The sequence below is a fragment of the Nelusetta ayraudi genome, unplaced genomic scaffold, assembly GCF_046127955.1.
Source record: "Nelusetta ayraudi isolate G7.1 ecotype Tasmania unplaced genomic scaffold, CSIRO-AGI_Nayr_v1 ptg000042l, whole genome shotgun sequence".
In the NCBI taxonomy this organism is placed as follows: Eukaryota; Metazoa; Chordata; class Actinopteri; order Tetraodontiformes; family Monacanthidae; genus Nelusetta; species Nelusetta ayraudi.
In genome coordinates, this window is record NW_027466092.1 from 9494860 (window position 1) to 9517356 (window position 22497).

General features: G+C 45.1%; 1 protein-coding gene across 1 annotated transcript in view; it reads left to right on the forward strand.

Annotated features, from left to right (window-relative positions):
• Window positions 1-22497, forward strand: part of pcxb (pyruvate carboxylase b) — a 265842-nt gene that overhangs the window by 182247 nt on the left and 61098 nt on the right. Inside the window, exons 13-14 of the mRNA XM_076034155.1 lie at window positions 20416-20560; window positions 21812-21901. Of these exons, the coding sequence (XP_075890270.1) occupies window positions 20416-20560; window positions 21812-21901 (235 nt within the window). The remainder of the gene's footprint in view (window positions 1-20415; window positions 20561-21811; window positions 21902-22497) is intronic.

Here is a 22497-nt window from a genome sequence, read left to right on the forward strand (position 1 = left end):
GAAAGGGGGGAAAAGCAGATAGTGGCAATATCCTCTTAGTCCTCTATAGATGGAAAGGAGCTGGAAAATCCAGAATTACTCTCTCAATCCATGCCCGGTATTCCAAAATAGAGACCTCAGTTTGAGAAGAGGGGGGAAAAAAAAGAAGAATCCACGGATCCACTTTGCTTGAAATCCTATATACGCTGCTCTGATATCAGTTCCTGCCGGCTCTCTTCAACCTCGGGAGCGGGAATCCTGGAGGGTCTTGGGATCTTCATCTCCTCCTCCTCCTCCTCCTCCTCTCTTTCACTCTGTGGCCCGCCTCCTCCCTTCTTTATGCACGGCTTATTATCTTCATCTGTTCCCCCCCTGGTGGCTTCCTCTCCTACCGCTTCATGCTTTCCACACGCGCACGCAGCAGCAGCCGCCGTCGTCGTCGTCTCCCCCCCTGTGACCACCTCCTCCACCACCTCCCTTCCCCACCTCCACACCCTCCTCCTCCTCTTTTGTTCTCCCCACACTTCCCGCCGTGTTATCCAGGGCGTGTCACAGGACGCCTGCGCACGCAGTCGGCCGCTTGCTCTCCGACGCCCAAGTCGCTGCTCGTCGGTGACCTTGGGAGGAAGAGGAGGTGGAGGCAGGAGGCTGGGGATGGATAGGATGGGGGACCTGGAAGAGAGAGAGAGAGAGAGAGAAGAGAGAGAGAGAAGAGAGAGAGAGAAGAGAGAGAGAGGAGGAACATGAAGATGAGATGAATGAGCGTCTCTGCTCTCGGTGCACTTCCGCTGGAATAAGATGTTGGCACTTCCTCTCCTCTCCTCTCCTCTCCTCTCCTCTCCTCTCCTCCACCCGTCCTTTCACCTGCAAACTTCTGCTGTCAATCAATCATCCCCACCTTACCCTCCTCCCTCCCTCCCTCCCTGCCCACAGTCCCCACCTCCCTCCACCGGGCTCCCTCCTCTCCCCTCACCTCCGCTCCCCTCCTCTCCTCTCCCTTCCTCACTTCACCTGTCCGTCAAACACGATCAATACCTGCCGAGACCTTCTTAATGCTGCGCAGCAGGCTGCAATGGCTCCTTCTTTGTCATGCACCAACATGCACTCTTGTTTTATTTATTTTTTTCCGACGCGCGCACGCCGACGCGCACGCACTCGCGCACGCACTCGCGCATGGTCACGCATCGCATTCGTGCTTGCTTCAGCAGCGGCAGCAGCAGCAGTTTTTTACCACCGCCACGCGCACATCCGCTAAGTAGTCATGCAGCGATACTCCCCCTGCGAGCGCACGCACACACACGCGGACACACACACACACACACACACACATGGGTGCACGCACAGAGTTGAATGAAACAACGGGGCTATTGATCAGCCTCATGAATGTCAGGCAGTTCACAAGTCCCACCCTCCCCAACCCCTCCCCCCGATCCCCAGCCTGTCAATCAAACTGGGAAAGCCGACACCTTTCTTTGCAAAGGCTGTCTCGTTATCTTCTGCTGAAGCTGTTCACTCACCTCATTCTTTTTTTTTCTTTTTGTGCTCTATTAGCACTGCGACTCAAACATATTTGCCCTCTGCAGCAGTTCCCCGCTTGCGGAATTTCACCAGAGCCCTTTAATTCATCTCTTTCTTCATCTCATCCCCTTGTCTCTGCTCCTCTGCCTCGAGTTCTGACTTTGCTGCCTCGCAGGCACACCGCCGACAGCTGCTGTAAAGTCGGTGCGCCCGGAGCTTTCCGCTGCCCCCTTCTCTCCTTGCCGAGCGGCACGCTTTCCACCCCTTCCACCCGCTTTTTTGCCCCCTTCGCCACGTGAAAAGGTGAAAGCCACTCACCTCGATTGCAGATCATTCCACGGCGAGCCCCCCAGAAACGCTCACATCTCCTGCTCTCCGTCGCTCTCCGTCTGTCTCAGCTCCGTGGAAAAACACCCATCTCTCTCTCTCTCTCCCTCTCGCTCTCTCTCATCTCTTGATTTCTCACCGTCTATCCCCTTACTCTCTCTCTCTCTCTCTCTCTCTCTCTCTCTCTCTCTCTCTCCCACTGGTCGTCCCCTTGCTCGCTCTCGACAGCTGCAGCGCTGTCTGCCGTCTCTGTCGCTCTTCCCACAGGCTGCAGGCTGATTGAATTTTAAGTCATGTTAATCCCACAGAACAGGTACTGGATGAAGGAGGGGACACAGCGAGGGAAAAAAAAAAAGAAAGGCGGCAGAGCGAAGGAGAGCGGGGGGAAAAATAGCAGGGATGTAGGAAGTGAGCCGGTTTGTCTCTTCAGAATCCTCTTCCTCAGGAAGGTTTCCTCTGCTCCTCTTCCCTCCGCTGCTCCTTCCTCCAGTTTTGCCGCCTCTCTTCATTCACCCATTTTCCCCTCCAGCATTTCTGTCCAATCTTTCCTCTTTATTGCCTCACTTGTGTCCTCACATGATGGAGGAGAGCGTGCGATCCCTGACATGCAGCGTGGCAAGGGGAGGGTGATTTGGTCTGGAGCTGCAGCGAGCAGCGGACTGAGTGGGGAAATGGAGAGAGTGCAATAGCGAGAGCGATAAGGACGAGGAGCAGGGGACAGAAGGGGGTGCTGAGGGGTGAAGGAGCGCGAGGAGCCAAGCGGGAAAGTGTGGGAGGTCTGTGGAGTCATTAATGCAGGATAATGTGGAGTTTGAGATGATGGTAATGAGTGAAGGCGGGACGATGAAGAGCTTCCATGGAGTTGAGGCGACGGAGCACATTAACCTCCAGCTCCCCGTCTGATCGCACATTTTTTAGGCAGAGATTAAAATTTCACAAGTCAAAGGACTCGTCGAAGTCCAAGGACTTTTCTTGTCTTGCTTAAAATTAAAGCATCATTATGTGCATAAGGTGTAAGGTTCAGGATATTGTAAACATCTCCCTCACTTGGAGTTCTGTCAAACAGTCGTGCTCTCGCTCATCTGCAAAACCCTTTGTCATTGACAACAGTGAGCTTCAACCACTGCATCACATTAAATGTGGTGACTTTGAATGTATTTTTAATCAGTCCCACGTGCACTGCCCTGAAGCTGTTAATACTCATTTAGCCCACCACCAGGGTATTAATGCTGAAAATAGTCCCTGACAAATACTCTATTTACTCCTCTTTGAACTGACTTGGTACTCAAATACTAGTCAGATTTAGAGCTAAACCAAAAGCGGCATCGGTTCTGACCGGTTGCTTTTTAATGTCTGTTGGTCTGTTAAGCCTTGTGGTCAATTGTTCATCTGTCAGAACTGCCCTATACTCAGGAGAGCTGACATGCTGTGGGTTAAGAATACATGGCTCTGCTGTTACTGGAGTCCTTGGCGACAACAGGTTCCCTGGTGGACCTATTCACCTCCACGAAACTCAAGATGTGAACAAAAGAAAACTCACCAACATGTTCTGGAGCAGTGAAGTTTCAAACTTTGGTGAATTGCTCCTTTAACTTGACTGGAGTCAATCTTCAGTCAGTGTCTTAGTTCCTTTGCTATAATATATAATAATATATAATATATTGTCTATTTTGTGTGTGAGCCGCGAGCGATCCGTGTCAAGCTAGACAGGAAGTCACTCAAAATAACACAAGAGAATCTGGTTTATTTTCAAAATAAAATATTGCGCTGACAAATGCGATCATGGCTTGAGAATACCTCGAAGTTTGAGGTTGTTTGTTGTTGTTTTTTGGAGAGTATCTGGACAGTATAAGTATATAATCGTTTTGGAATGTTCCAATGAAAATAAAAATAGAATATTTCCACAAAGGAATTACAATTGTCCTCTCAAAATTGTCCTTCCGTAGTATAACAAGCACAAATAAATATCTTAAGTTACATATAGAGCAGGGTAAAAAAAAAAATGCAATTAATTTGCTATTAATTGCGATTAAAAAATGTAATCGACTGACAGCCCTGATATATATATAATGAACAGCGAAGTTGAAGAAGAGAGCAGGTGATAAAAGTCAGATGGTGTGATGAGGGGAAGTGAAGCTTCCTCTGCCCTGGAGCATCTCTGGGTGAGGACGTGATGACAGGGGGGAACTAAAGCTGAATGATTAAGAAAGAGCGGGCACGTGCACAGCCGCGGCGTGTTGGGGGGAGGGGATGGGGGCGTAGGAACGAGGAAGCAGATCTCTGGGGGCGTCAGAGAGATAAGTAATGGTGGAGAGGGGTTAGTGAGGAACATAACAGAGGAGTGATAGTGGGGAGATAGGAACAAGTGTAGCTGATACCACTTCAAACGCTGGTCAAGAACTTGATTTTCCCCGCTGCACCAATAGCTGCTGGGAATAGCTGTTTAATGGTGTGTGTGTGTGTGTGTGTGTGTGTGTGTGTGTGTGTGTGTGTGTGTGTGTGTGTGTGTGTGTGTGTGTGTGTGTGTGTGTGTGTGTGTGTGTGTGTGTGTGTGTGCACGCACGTCCGTTGCAACTATTGCAGAAGCCATAACGTGTGCGATATTGGATGTGGGAATTAAATAGTTTCATATTCACACGTGTGCCCGTCGCTTCTCCTCCCAACACTGTTTCCACCCGGGAGATGAAATGTCAGGCAGGGGGTGAAAAAAAATGGCAGCGAAAGAGATTTGCTTGTTTCGCAGCGGATTGACTTTTTTTTTTTGATGCGTCTCAATTTGCAGCCTGTAGTGAGTTCTTGTCCTCGCTCACATCTCTATCTTGTAAATATTTCTCGATTTCTTCCTCAGCTGCCTGTTTACCGCTTCCCCTCCAGCGTTTACCTCTCATTCCACTTGTATGCACCCAAATGCATGCCTGAGTTTTCTCTCATTTCCCGCTCTCTCCCTCGGCGGGTCGGTGCAGTTTAACCTCGTGAGGGGGACCTTCCTCGAAGCGCGGGCCAGCAGAGGAGGTTTCATGTTTCCTCTGGCCCAGCCATGTTCTTTATAGTATGTGGTTTAATGGCTGGCTGATTGACAATTAATCAAGCCTCTTGCGTTTTGACACCGAGGCCTGGACTAAGCGAGAGTGACCTCCCCAAAGGCAATAAACTAAAGTGACCTTGTGCCGAGTGATGAATCAACTTTGGCAATAATGAGGAAATCTTTTCTCTCAGTGCTTTGCTCGTCTTCACCCTCTGCTCAGGGTTAAGTTTGGAGCAACTCGTAGCCAATCTCCAAGTAGCTTTGATCAGCCAAAAGAGCTCTTTAAAAAATGTTTTGAAAGAGGAGGCAAAACCTGTGTGTTTGAGCGAACCAGGTGACTCTCCCATTAAAGCAGACAAATCAAGATTAGTTTAACAAACTTGTTCTTTGTTGCGTCGTTTAGCAGAGCTCTTGCCAAAGCCAATGAGAATTGTGAAACAATCTTGTCCGCTGTGTTCTGATAGTCTATCTAGCAGTCGACGCAGTAATCTTGCCCTCATATCTCCATAAGCGAGTTTGATTGTCCATGGAGTTCTTTGAATTCACCATAAATTCTAAATACTGACTGTTGGAGGTTATGTCCATTGTTCTGGTGACCCAAAACGAGTGGTTCAAGTGCAGTGGGCAGCTAAAGGTGTGTCTCTGCTCAGGTCTTGGAGCTGAGTGGGAGGATCGACAGGAGCATTTTTAGTTCATTCTGGCTAACGTGCCTTAATCGGTGGGAGGTAGGACGTGTTCTGGTTCAGACAGGCCATATTAAACCTCGAAATGACCGGGTGCAGGCGAGCCAGTCATCCGACCCTGGTCTAAATGATACCAATGAGTTTGTTTGTTCCCCTCCTCCTCCCATTGCAGATTAATTCACTGAACCCACTGCTGTTTTCAACACGTCAAGTTCTTTATGACTCAGTAGGAGGCATGATAAAAAACTTTGCAAGATATTAAGCTCTGAAATACATTTAAACTCAACATTTTTCTTCGGGCTTTGTTATGAGCCTTAGAATAGATGGGAGCCATGCTTGTTCTGTAATACTTTCAAAGCCGAAAGGCAGGGCTGTTTTTTTTTTTTAACCCAAGTGAGCTTTTGAGCCATACAGTCTGAAAAAAAAAATGTTTTCACTTAAAGGCTGACATGTGATTTTACTGATCCATACATAGGTAGGCAGTTCAGAGCCTTATTGTGTGCTATGTAGGAAATGGAGTGACATATTAATGATCGCATTGCAAACAGATTTCATTTCTGAAAACAAAATCTCTATTTTTTATTACTTTTCCATTCATACCAATATTTGTTTCTTTCCAAGGAGTGATTTGATACAAATGAACAAGGCTGTGTAAAGCACAGTTGCATCATGGGACGACACTGTGTGACTACTGGGAGAAACAGAAGTAAACAGAAGCACAGGAGTAGTTGAGATGTGCTGTCAAGAGTTTGGAAAGTTGTATTTTGTGTTGTACATCTTGCTAGCATCGTGAGAATTACTGCTGTTAGACTCAGTCAATATGGTGTAATTGTAAGCGTTATAAAGAAAACATAAATGTAAAACATTTTTGTGCACCAGCGTTGATTGTAAAAAGATTAAAAGCACCTCAAGCAAGCCTACTAAGTTTATTGCGAGTAAAAGGAAGTTGTTTCACACAACGCTTTTCCATATATTTTTTTAATGCCATATACTCTTTAACGCACATCAAAGGCTTCAGGGAAGCGCAGTGACAGAAACAGAGTGTGATGGAGCATACGCACGCGCGTACTTGGAGATAAGCATGATTGCATGATTGCATGATTGAGCGCACAACAATGTCACACAAATGAGAACACACATGGTGAGATACACACACATCCCTCAGAAGGCTATACATAACACACATGCACACATACACACACACACATACACAGACAGGCAGACTGCAGCTCAGCTGTAATGTCAGTAGTGTTGGGGTTTATAGCCAAGTGCAAAACCCCCTTTCTATTTGTTTCAGTCATGCAGTGATGAGACACTTGGGCAAGCGCACACAAAAGTACACAACTTCACAGAACGCCACCCTCTGGTTCTGCTCCGTGAGTGCACAGCATGTCGGTGAACTTCCAGTTATTCCCTCCGCCTTGGTGGCGGTGTCCCAGTGACTTCCCAGTTAGTGCTGCAACAATAGAGCCCCAGCCACGTGCAGCAGACACTGTGAGAGACAAAACACTCTTGGGTTTGTGTCGCTTTAAGCATAAAATCGCAGAAAACACAAAACAGCGGGCCAGGAGGTAGCGCTGACTCCAGGGAGGTTCTGCCTCCCGGGGTAAAAAGAAGCGCGTGAGCCAAATGTTTACAACTACAAGTTATGTGCTCCAAGCTGCTGGAGGATCTGCTAGAAATACACAATGGTTTAGAGGCAGCTAATAAAACTGTCTCTGGGTTTGTCTGTGTGTGTGTGTGTGTGTGTGTGTGTGTGTGTGTGTGTGTGTTGCAGACGTACTGAGGTTGTAGTAGGTGGAATTACACAAGGGAGGTCTTCTCATGCAACATACATTAAACTAATCTATTCATCTGATTCTCACTTGATGTGCTGAAATTAGCTCTTCCAATTGCAGGTCGTTGTTTAAGGTTACATTACACCGCTCGTAAGATTTCTCTTTGTCACCCTGAACTGAAGTGATGCTGCCTCATTAAGATTAATTATCCCAATAACTCAAATAAATATTTAGCACACTGCTCGCAGCCTCTCTCTCTAAAATAAAGAAAGAAAGAAAATCACAAAAAGAAAAACCTAAGTCAGCAGGACACCTGAAATGTTTTGGTTTTTTTTTTGTTTCTAACTAAGGATAGATAGCGTTGCTCTTTGTGACATCACAAAAGGCTGGGTTTTATATAGGCATTTTGTTAGTACTCATTATTTGTGTAAAAAAAACAAAATAAAGCTTGGACTTTTTATTCATTTCTGAGGACGCCACTGAAAGGTTACAGAAATAGTGACCTTCGAAAACATTGGTAAACTGTCTTTTATGAACAATATTGGACCTTTAAAATGTTACAATGTCAAAACACAGAGCAGGTGCTTAGAGCACTGCTCCCCTGCTAGGAACAGGAAGCTTGTTCATTGCCCTGTTAAAGGTTTTTTATTTTTTTATTTTTTTTAGAAGAAGGAAAATAAACTCTTTTTCATTTGGACATCTGAGTCGGAGCTTGATTGAGATGCCAAAACTAAAGAGTCACGCATTTCCGCAATCAAGCTGAGTCTTTCTCCTGATAATTACAATAACATCAAAGTGTGTTGTTTTTTTTACGCCTCACCCGGGTCCCATTACTGCCTTAATCACGTTATAGCAGGGATTATTTTGTAATGGTGAATAGACTTCTCTTGCTCTAGGACACTTCCACTTGTTAAATGCAGGTGTGGCTAATAGCATTCATAAAGTGTTGATGCGCCAGGGCCCTGATGCTGCTCACGCTGGCTTACTGGCACAATGATAGGAAAACATGCGCCACGTTGCACCCTCACTCCTTCCTGCCGATTGGCTCTTCTAAGTCTCTTCCGTGAGGCTCTGCTGTCAGGGAGCAGTTTCAGCACCATGGTCAGCGCCTGTGAGCTGTATATACAGGAACACGGCGTCACCGCTCGGAAAACAACCACAAATTGTTGGAGGTGGAAGCAAGCCTCCATGTCGCACAGCCTTAAAGCAAAAAACATGCAACACTATAAATACTGACTGAAATTACAAGCAGCCGTGATTGGATGTCTTAAAAAAAGAAAAAGAGTCCCAATAAATAATGCATGATGCACTGCACTGAGAAAATCTTGACAGTTATAGCACATTGTGTAAATAAGAGGCAGCGATTAGTCATTTGGCATTCTGGCTTCCCTTGGTCCCTGGAAATAGAAATTGTGGATGTTTTGGGATTAGAGGCACCATGTGGTGCCATAGCACCAAGGCAAACATCAGAATGTGTCTTGTTTATGGAGTCAACATTTCTATTCTGGTTTGGCTTTTTTTCCAGGTGCTATCTTTGCCCAATTAGTTATTAGCGCAGAGTCAGGTATGAATCACCTTTTCAATACAGACAGTCACCGATACAGGATTTCCCATTAGATGTGATGCATTACTTTGATGGACTTGGGCTATTATCGTGATGGGAAATGGAAACTGGTCGAATTGAATTATTCAGAACAGCTTGCAAAATGTGCTGAGGGAGATGCAGCGCTTTACTTTCATCTCTTTTAAGCAACATGAGTCATTGAGAGGCCTGGATGTCGGCCACCTAAATAGGCCTGGGCTAATAACCACATGTATGTTTAGGTTTACGGAAACAGGAGGTGGACCAGGATATGAGAAATATCAGCATCTCTTGAAAAAAGATATTTAACAAACAAAATCACAGCCTTGGCTGACATTTTAATTTATTGTTAGCGTCTTGCATCCTGACGGAACACAGTTTTCTGTCTTGTTATCATGACCACAGACTTCTAAGTGCACCGATATGTTGGTGTTGTTTTCAAAGTGCTATTATCCGGTGTGCAGTCATGGCTCACTAATAAGACTGGCAATGACCCCCTCGGTGATATTTTTATGGTTTGGACAATTTGAGAGCCTTTTTCTTTGTTTTCTCGTATTTTCTCCAGTTTCTTTCGGTCTGCTTATTTCCGTGTACAGTTCCTCTTGGAATTATATTCTCTGGTCAGCTAGTTTTGAACACTCCAGTGGTTTTCCCTTCTTATTTTATTACTCTGTTTAGCCTTATAAACAGATGGCTCATCGAACAAAAAAGCCTCTGCATGTGGTGCTTTCTAAAGTACAAGGAATTTGTATTAAATCAGGAAGTCTGCTCATGATATGACGCAGCCATGTTGCTGCCACGTTGAAGTGTGTGTATCTTTGTGTGTGTGTGTGTGTGTGTGTGTGTGTGTGTGTGTGTGTGTGTGTGTGTGTGTGTGTTTGTGCATTGATATATATTCCATTGTTGCTCGTTTCATTGAAATTGAATTTCTCCCTTTTTTCTCCTCACAAATTATGTCGATTGCAGAACACAGTTAAATGAATTATGAACTGCTTTTTTTATTATTATTAAATTTGAAATATTAAATAGGATGTGTTCAAATATCTTCTTATCCTGGGTCCAATTAATATCTGTTTAGATTACAAAACAGACATTAAAATATGTTTAAAGCTTTAATTTGCCTCACGTTGGCGAGCTTTTCATTGGAAATCCACCGCTGGCTGCCGTTGCCGTAAGCCTTCATGGGGAGTCGATAAAATCTGCAGCGCGGCTCGGCTGGTGGTGCTGGACATATTGAACCACACATCAGCCCCACAGCAGAAATGATCTCACTTTGGACAGGTCAACAAGTGTCGGACCAAAAATAACCACAGTTACATCAGAAGTCAGCGCCAAGAGCTCATCTACGGTGAGGTCTTCAAAAGAAATCAGACTTAACCTCAAATTAATTCATTTAATTTGAGGTTATAATAATAATACATTTTATTTGTAATGCACTTTACATTTGTGGTCAAAGTCTGAAGTTGGAAGAGGAGACTCTGGCCTTTTTGTCCATCGGGGATTTAAACCAAAACTTTATTAGCAGAGATCTCAGAAAGAATCCATGAACTCTTGATGCTTTCTCAACACTGTGAGCCACCCTGCTGTTTTAATGTTTCCTCCAAAGCCTCAAGTGGACCAAGGTCAGCGAGTGGTGTTTTTCAAGGTCAAAGACTTGCACAGGGTTCATTTTGAGGTCAGGGATTCAAACGCCATACTAAGTGACACCCTGCGTCTTAGTGAATGCAGCCTTTTGTCACGCCTGGACCAATTCTTGGGGTTCATAATAAGGTGCATCATGACAAGTTCAAGTGTAATTACCACAGAGAGGCAGACACCTGCTAGCAGACGACAGTCTGTGGGGTTTGGAGTACATCTCGAGTCGCCTAATGCGTCACAGGCCTGCTGCTTTAGGGTTCTCCAAATACCACTAAGCGACTATCTGTTTTAATAAGCTGGAGTCTCAGGGTCCCTGAAAGAGGCTGAGCAGGCCTGCTGTAGTTCAGGGTCCAATTTGTTGAAAGCAGATGAGTCATTCTCCTTGGGAAGAACAGTTCACACATCCTGGTGGATGTATTTCCCTGCTTGTGAAAACACTGGATGCTATATAAAAACCCCAAGATTGAAAAAAAAAAAAACATTTTCATCATATGTCGGTGTCACTTTCACTCATTCCCCATTAACGTGTCTTACTCCAGTTTAGTATCTTGTAGCTTTTCTTTTAGCTTTTCTTTCTAATGTTTTCCTCTGTGTATCCTGACTCAGTTCCCTTTGTATTAAACAAGTTATGTTAGAAAACTTCAAATACAACCTTCTGCAACAGACGGATCCACGAAGGTTCTCAGGCAGTTTTTCCTTTTTCTGAAAAGGTTGAGATTATTTAACCTGTTCATTCCTGAATGACTGAGGAATGAATTGAGCTGTTGTACTGCTCTTCTATGCAGGGTGACCAATTGAAATCACACCCCGACTCACCTTTTGTCAGCTTATTCATTTTGAACGTTCGCACAGCACGGTTGTTATTTACACTGAAAATATTTGCTGTTACGGCTCAGCCGAGGAAGTGAAAGACGGATCCATTTATGATCGCACACATTCCAGGTTTGATGTGGAGTCAACATCAGAATCAGAATCAGTATCAAAATCACAAACACGTTTATTGCCAAGTAGGTTTAACACTTATGAGGAATTTGCTGTGGTGTGCTTGGTGCTTTAGAGCAGTGGTCCCAAGTTGAGTGTTGGATGGACATAACGGAGAGAATCCGGTCATTTTTCAAAATAAAATGTTTCACTCAGATAATGAATGAAACAGGATTAATTTAACAGAAGTTAATTATTCTTTCTGTTCGGCCCGTTACCAAATGACCCACGGACCGGCACCGGTCCGCGGCCCGGTGGTTGGGGACCACTGCTTTAGAGGACAGCAGAACAAAACAAAAAGAGGGCAGAAACTATACTAAAAATATACTAAACATACTAAACATAAGGAAGCAGCAGCGTTGTGAAAGGGTTCAGTCTTGCTGCGATTAAGGCCACAGGCATCGTGTGGAGGTGCTGGCCTTGAGTTATTTGGCTAATCGTCGGTTCGTCCAGAAACACTGGAGGAAACGCTGAATGTGTGGAAGTTGCTGCTTTTTTCGTTTGTTTGTTTGTTTTGTTTCGCCCCGTCTCGCTGAGCCTTTCGCTCTCTATTTGGAAACACTGACAGACGCAGTAGCACACATAAGAATGCCGGCACATGCTCTCGCACTGGCCCGCTCTGCTCAACTGCTCCAACCAATCAGCGGAGTGACACTAAGACAGACGTCTGAGACCCAAACGTCTCAACAGCGTATGTTTGCTTTTGTTCATTTTGCGTGCATTTTTTTTTCTGCTTTGAATTGTTTCTGAGTCATTCATCCACATGCGCTCCATGGCGGCCGCCAGCTTCCTCGGCATTGCACCGTAAATATTAGCTTGAGTTCAAATGTTCCCGGTCCAGCTCCCTGCTGCAGCGGATTGAATGAAGGCGCGTGCATGTGCATATTCCTGTCCTGTTCCCTTTGAGTGAATTTGTTGCAGTGTGAGAGGGTTTGTGTTTGTACATTCAGTGTGTGTGTGATACGTTCCTGGTTGTGCGTCTTGGTCGGCGGTTAAGCCATGACGAATGAGGATGGGGGAGGCGGTGGAAGGGGGGAGTGGAGAAAAGACGGATGACCTGACAGCTCCCCTATTCAACTCCTAATCACTGTGGGAGCACCGAGGCTGCGTGTGACAGTGGGAGGCAGTGTTTGTGTTGAGGAAGGATGAAGATCAGACTCCAGTTTTCTCTCCTCGCCGAGCGTGATTCTCAAAATCCCCGAAAGTACGCGCGCAGTGTTTTATCTGATGCGATGGCCTCCAGATATGAGCAGAAATGAATTTGGCAAACAGTGAGAGGAAAGGGGAAGGATTTTGACTGGAGCGATGAAAAAGCCAAGGTGATTTTTTTTTTCTTTTGTGAGGGAAAACAAAAGCAGAAACACTCCGGTCTGGAGATGCCAAAATGCTGAGGGCTTGATCTCTTCCTACAGCCAGAACAGGCCAGCCTTGTTTGCTCACGACCTGCACGCTGAAGGGGGAATCGGTGGAGCTGGTGTTGGAGCCGTCTGCTAACCCTGCAAACAAAGGATTTCATCAAATCTTGGTTTTTGTGAAGGGGGAGGCAGGGGGGGCTTCCAGTGTGCAGCCCCGCGCCAAGCAGTCGGGTCAGAAGCACAGTGACGACATGCTCCTCCGCCTCAGACTACATGACACCGGCACCATTAAAGCCTCGACCTGAGAAAATATTTTTATTGCAGCGTCGCCTCTTTGTTGTCCTGTTCTGGGACATTGGCCTATCATTTCAGCTAAGTGGGATCCGGCCGGCAGCGACGGCGGCGCCCAGAAAAACGTTAGTGTGGCACAGGGGGAAGGTACAGCACAAAAGGCTTGTTGTTGTTGTTGTTGTTGTGTGGCTTTCTGAAGAGAGGTCCACCATTTGACACATTGGTTTGGTTTCATCCCGTGACCCCCTCCCCCCCAAAAAAAAAACACACACACATACACACACACACGTCCTCCTTACATCACTGCTTGTTATGAAAGCATGAGCTGTGATTGGTCTGAGCCCGACGTGTTGTCCTACATGTCTTTCAGCCAAGATTTCTGTCTCCTAATCTGGTACAGTGATTGTCCCCTCAGCAAAAAAAAATAAATAAATCATATTGTCTGAGCCCTCCATTAGACAAAAAATAAATAAATAATAAATACCAATGCCACACTGGCTGCTCTACATATGCTGACCCACTTCCTGTCACCTCTTTGTCATATGTCTTTTCATCGCCTAGTCACGGCTGTGTGCAGTTTTGCTGCCACCCGGGACAGAAAGATGCAGTTTCTTCCAGAAGTTGCACTGGGAGACAGACACAAGAAGACTGAAACACACTCTGGGACGTAGGATTCTCTCTCTTCGTGTGCTTCTTCCAAATTTGCAGCTACACAAAGCGTCCTGTGTACGACACGGAAGAAACAAATGAAAGGCACCCAAATGTTGGTGCCGTGTTTGGAACCAGATGGCCTTTCAGAAGAAGGTGCGGCCATGCCCTGGTCAGCGGCACCCACATCCAGACACATACATACTGAACTGTGTAAACAGTAGTGTGGGTATCAATGACAGTTTCTGGCTGTCGGTGAGTGCTTCACTGTTGTGCTTTTCTCTCACTGGTATGTTGAGTTTGTCCATGGCAGCCAGCATCTGAAGGCCGTGCAAGTTCTTTTACGGAGAACATCTCAGACAGAAGTCCAGGATCCCACAGCGTGACTTTGCCGTGACCTTGGTCACCTCCCCTGCAGCATCACTGCAGTCTGAAATGACATTCTGTCTCAGCCTTGGTTCCTTTTCTTTCCTATTCCGGCTTTGGAAAAGCACCCCGGATAGGTGGGGCACGCCGCAATTTGTTGTTGCTCATTGACATCGATTTGTCCCGGCTGGAGGCTGCGATTCCGGCGCTGGTTTTATCACTCAAACCCGTTGCACGGTAGACTTAACGTCGCATCCAAGTTTATTAGCTTGATGTCGTACGATAGTTTGTTGTGGAGATTGATAAACCTGGACAGTGCTGCTGACTTTAGTTCTACGCTCACTCTGTTGTCTCTCGGCTTCGCGATGACACTGAGGTGTTTCCAGTGTACAATCCGATCTGTCTTCAGCAAAGCTAAAAAACGTTCATTTTTTTGTTGTTTTGCCTGCTTTTATCCACCTCGTTCCACATGTTCCCCGCTGCTGCGGTTTCCCTCACCTGTTCTGCCTACTATTTGGTGTTTGTGTGGGCAGACCGTCGTCCTCTCTCCCGCTTTTAGGTTTGCGTTGCAGGTAGCACATTCGCATCAACGCTCTAATACGCTTTGTTTTGTTTTTACTGACCCCAGGAAAATCCTCTGTTCATCTGTCTTCATTGCATTTTTGTGAACATAGTTTTGAATAAAAAAAAAAGTAAAGCAAGCAAACAACGCTTTGCCTGTCTCCCAGGGAAGTTGGGGAAGTTATGAGTTGTCTCGCCCACAATTTGATGCAGAAAAAAAAAGTCACAGCTGTAAAATATATAATACGGGCCATTTTGAGTGACAGTTTGACAAATCTCGTAAACAATCCCTAGCGTAGCAGAAAGAAAACCGAACAGAAGTTCCTTCTCGACTATCTGTACGGACCAGCAGACCAAAACAAAAAGATGATGTTCATGCACGATGGTCACATTAAAATGTAGGGATGCGATCAGAGAGCCGTCATTGACAGTCTATCCTTGACTCACTTTGCTGCAGTCTGATGGCATCTGTTCTATCTGCAGTCTCTAACTGAAATCATATTGTTCTCGATGAGGCCCAATTACGCTAACCCGTCTTCTGGCAAAATTTGTGTTCGCAAAAGAAACAACCGCGCAAACCCCGGCGCTTATGTGCGCATAAAAGTTGTCGCTTCTAATTACCCACAGTTGGCGCCGTGAATCAACGCACCTGTTTGAGTGCTAATAACAATAACGGCGGGCTGAGTGCCTTCAACTCTGATCTGCGCGCCACTTCATCTTTCACAACAGGCTTTGACAGAGTTGTGGCCCCAATTAATTATAATGTAGTGAGGCATCTGACCCTGCTTGTGTTTCTAGATCCAAAGGGTTAGTTCTTCAGATAATGACTTCACTTCCACCTTTAGTGTAAATATTTTTCTAAACTTAGAAAGCCAAGCACCACACGAGAAATTATTTATGTATGTACAGTATGAGTCTGTTTTCGGCTTTGTGACTTCAAGAGAGTCGTCTTTCCTCAGATGCAATTCCATTCTTTAAGTCTTCCGTGGCTTTGCAGACATGCTATAATATTTCAGTGCGGACCTACGCTGCTCATAACTCGCTGTTTTGTCCCTCTGTGTTCCTGCACAGTTGTGAAATTTTATATACTGCACACAGAAAAACGTTGGCTTGTCTGGACAGCAATATTTTCGTTTTAACCCTGTTACACTCCTGATTGGCGGTGTGAAAAATGACACCGAGACCGACTGAAGACAACACTGATACATAAAAAAAAAAAAAGTAGGTGACTTTCTCCCCGCCTGCAAGAGACCCGGGCTGCATTTTACCTTCAGGTGTTAACATTCTCTGTGTTAACAGCTTTCGGATGTGGGCCAAAGTCTTTGGCTCCCTTTCCGAGGGAAAATAAAGTCCATGACACCACGGTAGCATTTCAGCACCTCGCCGTTAGGATCTTATTTGTTCCATTTCCTTTTTGTTGCCAAGAAACTCTCTAAAACTTGGCCCCCTGAAGCCCGACCAGTGCCCTGCAACCAAGCTCAGACAGGCGTTTGTAGTCAGTCAGGCCAGCAGCAGGGATGTCAGTTGCCAGCAGACAGTGACTGGTTGTGACTGGCTCTGAACAACGAAGCAATAAAACTGGTCCGTGATAACAGCGTGAGGCAAACGATGATCGTATCCGGAACCCGGAGAAGGTGCTCAGGATTCCTGATGCACCAGCTCAAGGCAGTGACCTCTGATTCTGAACGCTGTTCCTGCATATGTAATGTTTTGTTGGGAGAGAGAGAGACTGCGAGTGAATTTTGCTGAGGGAGCGCCTGCGAGATATTCTCAATTTACATTAAAACAAGCCTCCCGTCCCGTTTCAACACCCACCGTCCGGCACAGGATTGCTGAGCAGGAGCTGCTGTCGCCAGGAGGGGACAGGAAGGGCCACGAAGAGACAGGAGGGGCCAGGAGGGGCCAGGAAGGGCCAGGAGGGGCCAGGAGGGGCCAGGAGGGGCCAGGAAGGGCCAGGAAGGGCCGCCGCATGCTTGTTTTGCAGGCCGTGCGCATAGCTTTGAAGAGCTGTGGGCAATGGGTTGATACTGAGCGCCAAATCAGATGTCTGAGTTTCATCGCCTAGAGCGAAACCAAGACAGAGGACAAATGTGGAAGATATAGTTAGCGGTGGAAGGAGACACTTCCAAAGGATGTTTGTGTACAAAGGTTTTTGGATTTCACATCAGGGCCAAAACCAAGCTACACTGTGTGTGTGTGTGCATGTGCGCGCCTGTGTGTATGTATGCACATGCGTACACCCGTCTGTGTGTGTGTGTGTGAGCGGTGTAGCCAGAGGCGAGTGGGGCAGCCTAATAATGAATGCATTGATCTGGTACAGCAGCGAGGGAAAGGACAAACCTCTGTATTAATGGTGTCTATTTTCCCCCTTCATTATTTCTGGCTTCTATTAATTGTGGCTGTCGCTGCTCTTTGGACGTCATTGCCTGCCCACCACTTCCACTTTTTCCACTTCTATTCTCCCATTTACTATTTTCCCCCCCGTTAGGCTCAACTAATTAAATTTGTTTACATGATGAATTATAGATGAACAAGATATTAAACTTCGACTGAGGAGGTCCCCGCGCAGGTGCAGGTGAAGCTGCACCAGGCCTGAGGGCACAGCAAAGATGACAAATTCCACTCAAAGTGGAACATTATCTCTGCTTTATTGTTTCTGACATTCTTGTGTGTGTGTGTGTGTGTGTGTGTGTGTGTGTATGTGTGTGTGTGTGTGTGTGTGTGTGTGTGTTTTTTTTTCCTCCGTTGTCAACATTCCAGCTAGGGAATTCAGAAAGACGGTGGTCCCTATTTTGAAAAATAATTGCCGTCAGAAGCAAAACCTAAATATTGCAATAAAAAAACGGTAATGGAAACACCTAAACTTCGAAAAAAAACTTGTATGGCAAGAAAGTTTTAACGCTCTCATGAGGTGGTTCTTCAGACGTAGAGATGTGGAGTTATATCGCAAAAGTGTCATGGCAACACTTTTTCGCACTTGCACGTCAGCGGACAAGTTCACTACAAGTGAAAATGGTGTGTTATGTTTGGACTGAGGAGGAGACAGAATATTTTTTTTACAAGAGTAAAATATAACAACCCTTCTTGACAGCCAACAAACGTAAACAAACAAACAAGCGTAATTCTCGTAAAATCTTGTACCGCAAGATTATGTCGGGATTTCACGAGAATGACGGCTTATGCGCTTCACACCATTGAATGGAAACATCAGCAAATCGCAGTTGTGCTTTTTTGAAATCTTTAGAAATATCGCTTTTGTCTTGCAAAAGACTAATGGAAACACAGCTATAGAAGGGTGGTATCTAGGAGAGCATGATTGTGTATTTCACTAAATTTTGTTTGGGTGAGGACAAGGTGACTGCCAGTATCCACCTTTGAATGCTCTGGCTCGTCTTCATCTTCAAAATAGGCGTCACGTGAGGCAGCAGCTCGTGTTCCAGTAGTTGTTTTAGTGGCAGTTCTGAAGTCAATGACAGAAAATAAGACCTCTGATGGTTCCTGGAGTTGCTGTTGCCATAAAAGTGTTCATGGCAAATCCTTCTCCGTTTAGGTCCTCATCTCGTAGCCAAGGGCCCTGCGCAGCGGCGCTATTACGTGAATCCCTCTTCTCACCTGCTCTCCTCCCTGTAGCAGCAGGCCGACAATGTGTTGTCATTTTGTGAGAGTGTAGTTTGCCGTGAATTTCAAAAAGCAAACCCCCCCTGTTTCCTTTGCCGGGAACCCGGAACAAGCATCTACAACATCTCACATTAGTGTCCTTTGTGAATTTACACATGGACAAAGCAAAAACCTGTGTTCAAATATACACCTGTCTCTTCCACCTAGCACTTCCAAAGTGGCAGGGATGCAAATCCCTCTCCATCTCCATTTCAATTATCACAATATACATCCTGCTTTGGCACCGCCGGCGTGACCAACATGCTCGTTATTCGCCCAGGCACACTGAGATCCCCACTAGAAGTTGCTTCCTCGGTGCCATGAGTGCTGGTAATGAGGTGTGTGTCTCTGTGGTTTGTTTGTTGCCCAAGTCTCCTCGCCCAATTACAGGATTCAGGAGTGATTGTGTTGCGGCAATTATTTCAAGTCGTTCTGGGCCTGACTGTCAGCTAAACACCCAATTTGCGGTTGTAAATTTACACCATCTGTGACTTTTAGTCTGTGCGAGTTTACTCGTATATGCACACACAGGGTGTGGGTGTGTGTATGAGTGCGTGCGCTCACACAAATGGTGCTTTCTATGTCCATTTGATAAAACCTTAATTTAAAATGTGTGTAAAGGGGAGTGGTTTTCAAATCAACAAAGAAAGTAATTAGACAGAACTTCTCTGTTCATTTCAAAGCAAACCAATCAGATTTTCTTTTCATTTCTTTTTGCCACTGTTGCCCTCTGATTGGTGTAAAGGGAAACAGCTGCGCCCTAAAACTTGCTTTGCCTAATTAAGTCAGTTTGAACGCAAGGAAATACTTTAATGTTTTTCGTTCAATGCAAAACATGCCATCCAGTTGTGATAAATGAATGCATTTACTCGAGTCCCTGTAACAGCAACCAGTGTCCACGAGCTCTCAGCCATTTTGCCGTTGTTGCAGTCACTTCCTGTTCACTTCGTTTGTTCCCTAAAATCTACAACCAACATATGCAAGATTTTTCTCACCCTCACCAACAGAACGGCAAGTTTACGAGTAACTTGATGTTTGCAAGCGTTTTGTTGTCAAGCACCTGCAGCTTCATTTCCATCCCTGAAGGGAAAATACTGCCTAATCTGGTGTTCCTGAGGAAATTGGACAAATGGCAGCCGTGTGTCTCTGACCTCGCAGGTCAGAAGATGAGAATGAATGTATTTTGCGCTTGCAGAAGTTCAGAGAGAGAAAAATGCCACGTCTGGGAGATGTAACAGCAAAATTGCTGCTATTCTCCTTTTCACTGCACTGCACAAGCAGGACCGACCTTAACAAGAGTCTCTCTAACACAGTCTCAGGTACCTACGTTGACTTTTTGTCCGTTTTCAGACGTTGTATTTTCTTAATTATATTTTAGTCTGTTATTTTTTTTACACTGAAAATACTGAAAACTCAATTAGGCGACGCTGTCAGCAAACACTACCGTGATCTTTTGACACGTTTGATCAGTGCTGTGTTTTTGTCCTCCAAAAAATCCCTCCCCTTCTTACAGCTGCGTAGCCTTCTTTCATGGTGTGTTTTTCTCCTTTAAAAAATGTCCCTTTCCAACCTGTCACTCGGTCTTGTTTTTTTCACCTCGTCTTTTTTTAAGATGATACTCACAATAAACAACTAAAAATAAATAAATAAGCAAGAGAAATTGCCGCAAATCAAGTGAGAAAATTAAATCCATCAATTACATCTTTTCCCTCTAGCCCCTCTGTCATTTACTCTTTGTTTACTCGGGGGTTTAATTGGCGTGACAAAACCCTGTAATCTGTTAATTGAATGTGCTTTTTGTGATTCCTCTATTTGTGTTTTCCTATGTGTGGGATAGCGTCTGTTTGCGGGACCTATTACTGTTGTTGGTTGAATGTCCGACTTGATTGTGAAGGTCGTCTTGATCCTGTCTTTGTTGCTCTGTTGTGTGCGCACCCCACAATATGTTCACATCTTCCATAGCTCGTGTGCGAGACGTGTGAAGTCATAAACAATCTGAGTTTTCCCCCTTCTCCCTCTTCTCCAGACCAACATCCCGTTCCTCCAGAACGTCCTGTCCAACCACCAGTTCCTCCACTCCACCGTGGACACCCAGTTCATCGACGAGAACCAGGAGCTCTTCAACCTCAAGCCCACGCAGAACCGAGCCCAGAAGCTACTGCATTACCTCGGTCTGTACACAAAACTACCACTGACCCTGAAATTTGGCTATTAGTGCCGACGTGTTCTTGGCTTCCTCCTTCATTGGATTCAATCAGGGGTGTAATGGGAGCACGGTCGCTCCCATCTCAGCTTAGGCATGAGGATTCCTTATGCATGGATCTCCTGATTGCATGCAAATGTATTCATCGGGGTGTAAGACATGGTTTCATGCCTCCTTTTAGTTAAAGTAAAACATTTCTTTCCTTGAAGAGCTGCTGCTGCGAAAAGGTCACAAAGACGGCGGCGCAATCTTTTACTGTCTGAGACGCTTTTTAAAGCACGCTCTTTAACCTATATCACTTTAGATGGGTTGTGGATTTCGCGACAAAGTGTTGCCCCCGAGGACCAGATCCTGCTTGTTATCACACCAAATTATGAGGTGATGATATTCAGATATTCAGCAGAACTGAAGAAGTGTCCAATGCGCAAGCAGCTGGAATCGCTGTGACCTCTGCCACCATGGGCGTGTCACCAAGGGAGGCTGAATGCTGGGGACAAATACATCATTTCGTAGGTTTTAGGTACTTTGTATTTTAGTGAAGGTATGTAATAAGTTCGTAACTACAAGACTTTAAGTAGAATCTATCTGTTTTTCTTTTAGCAGATATGTAAATAGGTGCTGCTTTCATATGGTTCCCTAATTTGTATAATAACTCACCCTATGTTGCTCATTACTGCTACAAATGAACTGTGCCTCAATGCAGTCAACATTGATACAAGCTCAGGAGTTCAGCCCATCTCCCTTCCTTCTTTTTATTGGTGCCAGTTTTCTGCAGGTTGTAACTCACTAAATATAACCACTGAGCTGACCAAGGCTATTTTAGTGTCCACGGCTCCCACGTATGGGGAAATGAGTTATCAGCGCTGATATTACGGCTTTTTCTTGGAAAAAGAAAGGCAGGACATAGAGAGCGTATAATGAATTCAATAACCTTTTCACCAGCAGTATTTTCGTTGAGATATGGCGGAGATCATAACTCCAGCTGGAAAAATTCAAACCAGAGGTTTATGACCCAAGGTTGAAACAAAGGCCAGAAAAGGTCTCTCTCTCTCTCTCCCCCCCCTCACTCTCTCCCTCTTTCTCTATCTATCTATCTATCTATCTATCTATCTATCCGATGGTTACTAATGAAATAAAATTAACTAAATTATGAACATTACATGATTTTTTTTTTTTCTTACATTGTGTTTTTGTTTTTTTTACTCTAATTTATCTGTAGGTCATGTGATGGTCAACGGACCAACCACACCCATCCCTGTCAAAGCCAAACCCTCCTCCACAGACCCTGTTGTCCCTCCTGTCACCATGGGTAAGTCAGTCAAAACTAGTTCATCCAATCACAGCTCACGCTGTCGCTCGACCATGCTGACCTTGTCTCAGTGAGTGTCTTCTTCCTTCAGTCTGTCGGGTTGGAGTGGTAGTTGTAGAGAGAGTGGCAACTTCAGTAAGGACTTATTTTTTTAAAACTTAATTTCAAGGTCCATTGTGCAAGCTTTATTAGAATGAATGAAAGAATTCCTGCTTCTTTATAGTGTTTAATGATTTGCCTGGATATGAGGTGGTCCCTCTCACAAGTGGACCAGCTGTTTACATTGTTATTACATTAATGAATTATATTATTATTATTACATTATTATAGTTAAAGTTTAGTTAAATTACAATCCTATAATATTCAGCATTACCAAAATTATAATAATTATCCTAATAAATGTCATGCTAATGAGCCACTATAAGAACATCCAACTAGTGTGATCTGTCACATCGATACAGCAGAACATCATGCTAATTTTTTCGTCTAAGAAGCTCTTCTGTCCACAGATCCATGTGTAGGGGCACATGTAAATGAAGTCTGCATTAAACCTCTGCGCCAAATTAAGTGCTGTGCCACAAGAAAATGTCACACAG